Source organism: Ziziphus jujuba, chromosome 7 (genome assembly GCF_031755915.1).
Source record: "Ziziphus jujuba cultivar Dongzao chromosome 7, ASM3175591v1".
NCBI lineage: Eukaryota > Viridiplantae > Streptophyta > Magnoliopsida > Rosales > Rhamnaceae > Ziziphus > Ziziphus jujuba.
Genome location: NC_083385.1, coordinates 21870137 through 21876136, shown reverse-complemented (window position 1 = coordinate 21876136; position 6000 = coordinate 21870137). Strand labels below are relative to the sequence as shown.

Sequence of the window (6000 nt, the reverse complement as noted above, 5' to 3'; positions counted from 1 at the left end):
GTTTGGCATGAGTTTAAAAGCCTTCACTAAGTACTTTTACTCACCGCTCAACTTTCAAAACTCTATAACTTTCTTGGAGTTAATGGGTTGCCAATTCAAGCTTAGGAGTGTACCAAATTGGATTTTGAAGCGATGAGTGTTTTGTTTGTGGTTTTAATTATGTTTGTACTTTTAATCTATTTTGTGGAGGTTTTACTATTGTATTTGGACTTAGTGATCCTTTCTAAGTTCTATTGAAGTTAAGTGTAACTTGTACTAGAAATTTATGAGGTTGAGTTGTAAGATATTGATGAGACTTTATGACTTGTATGAGTAATCTGAGTAAGCTTATTTTATTGTTTTGAGTTAAAGTTGAGGTTTCTATGTTTTTAATTACATAGTTTTTGAAGTTGACAAGGTTATTATCTCACTTGGAGTTTTCATAAAGACCTCTCAAAGATGGAGGTAAATTTCATGATTTAATAAAAATTACTAATAGAAAAAGATTTTTGGATGGGATTTGACAACTTATGGCATTATGATAGTCAACATTGTCGTAACAAGACCTTGGCAAGGATCAGATCCTAGTAATTATTGGTTAATAGGAATTATCAATCAAAATCCACCTAAGATATGAGTTGGCTGTTAGGTTTATTGGTAATGCTTGAATCATTTTTTTTAAGGGATTAAAATATATATTCTAGCATAAATTTCTTAATACCCATTTAGTTGTATCATAATTACACTTCAATCTTATGTTTTTAGAAAATCATCATTAAGCTCACTTTAGTTATATATATATATATAGAGTCCTTCTATGGTCAGGACCGACTGGACGAAAATGGTGCGGTCCAAAAACATGGGAAATTGCTCAGCCATCGGATTACAAGGAATCTCGCGAACGGCTCAGATTGCTTTTTGTCACACGTGAGAAATAATTGCGAGAAAATTTACATTCTTTTAACATTCCCGCTATTCATTTCCTGCCTCGCGCACACCATCTTCTCACACAGATCTGGCCATTTAAAATTTCCCACCCATCATCATAAATTTTTCACCAAACAGTGTAGCTGGGAGGCCCGACTTGACCATTTCAAAAATCCCAAATCCTTCCGAATCGGCCACCATTCCGAACGCCGCATAGCCGCCATTCGTACCATACTCAGGGTTAAAGGTTAGTATTTCGTTTCCTGTATCGTAATCATTAAGTATAATTCGTTAGATTTAAAGATAAAATTTTTAAATTTTGATAATATGTATTAATGAATTTCTTTTTGTTTCCAATTTAGAAAAACAAAGGAAAAGAAACATGGACAGAGGAGAAGATGAAGCTTCAATTGCGGGAAGCCAAGGTTTCACCTGTTTAATACATGTTCATTTATTAATTTTGATTGCTTCCATCCCTTCCCTATGAGTTTCATTTTTGTAAAATCTATGCTTCCATCCCTTCGCTGTGACATTAATGATTAATAGCATGTTATATAAATTATAAGTAGTTAGTAAGTGTGATTTCGAAGTGGATTGAAATGTATTATATGGAAATTACTAATGATCATATGTTGATTTTATTATCTTAGATGGCAACTGAATGATTTACAGTATGAAGCAAATAATCATCATGCTGGCGATGTAGAAATATCCCTACTATCATGCTCTAATGACGTTGATGATGTTTACATTCCCCAAGTGTCGGAAAACTTAAAACCAATGGTTGGACAAGAGTTTCTATCGATAGATGAGGCACTTGAGTTTTACATTAAGTATTCAAAAGAGGCGGGATTTAGTGTTCGTAGCAATTCCAGTAAGAGACGTAAAGGTACCAATGAAGTTATAAGGAAAGAAGTCGTTTGTTATAAAGAAGGAGAATCTTCTAAAAGGGGCGGTGAGAAAAAAAGGTGTCGGGGGATAACAAGAGATAATTTTAAGGCAAAATTAGTCGTGGTTATGTCCAAAATGGGGAAATACGTCATTAGTGTATTTGTTGATGAGCACAATCATCCATTATCAAGCCCTAAAAAAGTACATTTATTGAGGTCATATCGTAAAGTGTTTGAAGTCTAAAAATTACTAACACAACAGTTTTTAGCAACAAACGTGCCAACTCACCAACAAATAAGTATTCTTGACTTTGAAGCTGAGAGTATAGAGAATATTGGGTGTATGAAGAAGGATATTTATAACTACGAAGCTAAGTTGCGTAATGAAATGCGGGGACAAGATGCAGAACTATTGAAGGAATATTTGCTAATAGAGCAAGAAAGGGATCCATCATTTATGTTTGATGATGAATATAAATTGAAGCGTTGTTTTTGGTCTGATTTGGTTTGTAGAAGAGCTTATGGATGTTTTGGTGATGTAGTGGTATTTGATACAACTTACGACACTAATTGGTTGGGGTTAACAATCATGGTCAAATAGTGATATTTGCATATGCATTCTTAAGCGATGAAAGAACTAAATCTTTCATTTGGTTATTTGAGCTATTAAAAAAGAACATGCTTGCAAACACCCCAAAGATGATTATCACTGATTAAGATCATACAATGACAAAGGCTGTAGCTCAGAGCTTACCAAATACATTCCATAGGTATTGTAGTTGGCACATACATGAGATGTTTTCTATATATCTAAATGCAATCATTTACAGTATTTTTTACAAGGAGTTCCAGTACTGCATTTGGGAATCAGAATGTCCGGAAGAGTTTGAAAGAAAATGGGCTTCTATCATCAAAAAGGCGAACCTACATGATATTGAATGGTTAAAGTCAATATTTGAACTACGTTCAAGATGGGTGCCGGTATATGTTAATCATGTATTCTCACCTGGAATGTCAAGTAGCCAACGTGCAGAAAACTCTCATGCATTTGTCAAGAGGTACTTTTCGAAGAAAAATTTATTGATGGATTTTATACTTCGATTTAATAAGGCACCTGCACATCAAAGTCACGAAGACTTAGGTGCTGATCATGTTGATATTAATAAGAAGCCTGTTTTGAAACTGCCATTGGAAATGGAGAAGCAAATGGCTGAGATATACACATGCAAGATTTTTTATAGGTTTCAAGATGAGTTGTGGCATAGCTTAGTAACAACGCCACAAATTGTTAGTGAAAATGATACACATAAAATGTATACAATCCAAAATTGTCCAAATGGAGGTGTTCCAAGGTTTCGAGAAATTACTTATGATAAAGTTTTGGACTATGCATCGTGTAGCTGTAAAAAGTTTAAGAGTGAAGGGATTCCATGTAGACATATTTTGGCAATTTTGTTACTCTTTGGTAATATTCCTCTACCGAATCAATATATAATGAAAAAGTGGACTAGAGTTGCAAAATCTCAAATAATATACGACAAGGAGGATTTAGAGATAACTGGAAAAGGTGGTTCAATGTTAACGTGGCGAAGTAAACTACAAAAACTTTTCTTAGAACTCGTTGATAACATCATGTCAAATGAAGAGGCAGCTGTAATTGTGAATGATGCTCTGCAAAGTTTGGTTGATAAGTTTAAATCCGTAGCTGGTAGCACAAAGAGTGGAGGCATTTTTGAAAAAGGTAGTAATGTTAATGACACAATTCTGAAAGACCCATCTCAGGTGAGGGCAAAGGGATGTGAAAGGAGATTAAAAGGGGGGAAAGAGAAGGCAACAAATGCTGCTAAGTATAGAGGTCGACGTTGCAATGGACGTGGAAAAATTGACCAAGCACACAACAAAAGAAATTGTCCAGTCCTTAACAATCGGTGAGACAAAAAAACTATATTATTTATTGGTTTTATGCAATTGGAACAATCACATCATGTACAAACTATTATGTTTCTAGGTAGGTCCTCACAACAAGAGAATATATGTCAACAAGAATCGGAATTTGAATTTGACGCTGACCAGTTTTAATTCTACAAGTATAAAACTAGGTTATAACTGCTATATGCCTATTAAATATCTTGTCCCTGATGCCTATTTGAAAGTAGTCCTTATAGTCTTCAACGTTTTGTTATGCAATACCGCATTAGCAGCTTAAGGGATGAACCCTACGTGTAGACTACCAGGCCTGCAAAACTAACGCAGAAATAATTGTTTCCTTAGTTTGGTGCCGTTGTCTTAGCAGTGAAATACCAAGAATTATAACAATTTTTCGATATTGAAGAGGACTAAGCCGACGCTATTGACTTGTAAACGCGTCGGCTTTGTACCCCAAATTTATTTTAGACAAAATAATTACATGACAATTTTTTTTTATTTCTCCTTTCCAATCAACATTGTAATTTCATTTGATGCTTGTAAGTTTTTAGGCCGATTTTGGACAAAATATTTACTGAGGAATTTAAACAAACTTTGGAAAGTCCTGTAAAAAATAAAGTAAGAACAAAAAGAAATATTATGTTTATTAAGGGACCAACGCCGATGATACGTTCATGCTTCATCGTCGTCTTATGAGTCAACGCCGACGCTCCACTAAAGACCACTCATCGACTTATGGACAAAAATTTAGGATAATTTTTTTACTGTCTTGCCTTCGTAATTTCGTTTGATGCGTGTAAATTTCTCGACTTGTTTTGGTCACAATAAGTACATATAAATTTAAACAAAACTTTCAATCTCATTTAAAAAATGGAAAAATTATAAAATAATTAAAAATGTTTTAATTTGGAATAATGACGATGTGAAGGGAACGCTAGAATGCCGGTTTATATCCACACCAATGCTATGTTAACAAGTCCACGTCGTTTTAGTACCATGTTTGTCATATGATTATTTTCATTTATTTCCCCTCACCATTGTAATTTTGTTTGATGGTGGTAAGTTTTTGGACCGATTTTGGACAAAACAGTTACTGAGAAATTTAAACAAACTTTGCAAAATCCTGTAAAATATAAAGCAAGAAAAAAAAGAAATTTTATGTTTAGTAAGGGACTACGCCGATGCTACGTTTGTGCTTTATTGTCGTCTTATTTGACAACTCCGACGCCGATGCTAAGTTTTTGCACCAATTCTAAACAAAATAATTATTGAGGAATTGAAACAAACTTTGCAAAATCCTATAAAAATAAAGCAAGAACAAAAAGAAATGTTATTTTTAAATGGGGGACCAATGCTGATGCTACATTTGCTATTCATCGTCATCTTATGACACAACACCGACGCTAGATCAATGACCACTTGTCGGCTTATGTCCACAAAATTAGGATAATTTATTGACTGTATTGCCTTTGTAATTTCATTTGATGGTGGTAAGCTTTTGCACCGATTTTGGACAATATAGTTACTGAGGAATTTAAACAAACTTTGCAAAATCCTGTAAAAAATAAAGCAAGAAAAAAAAGAAATGTTATGTTTACATCAATGCTACGTTTGCACTTCATCGTCGTCTTATGGGACAACACCGACGCTAGATCAACGACCAGTCGTCGGCTTACGTCCACAAAATTAGGATAATTTATTGACTGTATTGCCTTTGTAATTTCGTTTGATGGTGGTAAGGTTTTGCACCTATTTTGAACAAAATAAGTATTGAGTAATTGAAACAAACTTTGCAAAATCCTGTAAAAAATAAAGCAAGAAAAAAAGTGAAATGTTATGTTTAGTAAAGGACTATGCCGATGCTACGTTTGCACTCCATCATCATCTTATGTAACTGTAACACCCCGTCCCGAATCATGTCGGAATTTTTGCACGTTGACCGAGGTTGACCGTTGACCGTTGACCGAAGGGGTCAAAAGTTGACTTTTTGATCCGGTTGGAATTCTAGGTTGACTGAGGTACCGTTACGGAGTACACGTTGGCACGAGTTCGTAGACTAGTAGCACGTTGAAAACGGAGCTACGGTTTGAAAGTTTTGAGCAAAACAAGTTGCGGTCTAAACTGTCCAAGGAGTGCCAGAGTTGACTTTTTATTCATGCAAGGTTGAGCTTTGACTCATGCATGGTTGTGAAGTGTTCGTCGATACGAGTCCGTAGACTGGCGGCACGTCCGATTTGGACATGTGATTTGAAAGTTATGGACCTGTAAAGTTTTTCAA

The 6000-nt window shown here is 34.8% G+C and overlaps 1 protein-coding gene across 1 annotated transcript; it reads left to right on the top strand.

Moving 5' to 3' along the window:
* The first annotated feature begins 820 nt into the window (after positions 1–820).
* On the top strand, positions 821–3728 carry LOC107425523 (protein FAR-RED ELONGATED HYPOCOTYL 3-like). Its single transcript, XM_016035531.3, has 4 exons — positions 821–906; positions 1557–1953; positions 2059–2369; positions 2627–3728. Exons 1-4 carry the CDS (start codon positions 821–823, stop codon positions 3726–3728), a joined length of 1896 nt encoding a protein of 631 aa, XP_015891017.3.
* Positions 3729–6000: the final 2272 nt, after the last annotated feature.

What these genes read in the sequence shown, in the direction of transcription:
- LOC107425523 (XM_016035531.3), top strand. Translation starts at nt 821, where the DNA reads ATGGTGCGGTCCAAAAACATGGGAAATTGCTCAGCCATCGGATTACAA. An exon ending in TGGGGAAATACGTCATTAGT is followed by an intron (nt 1,954 to 2,058) that starts GTATTTGTTGAT and finishes CTAACACAACAG; the next exon opens with TTTTTAGCAACAAACGTGCC. An exon ending in ACAACTTACGACACTAATTG is followed by an intron (nt 2,370 to 2,626) that starts GTTGGGGTTAAC and finishes AATCATTTACAG; the next exon opens with TATTTTTTACAAGGAGTTCC.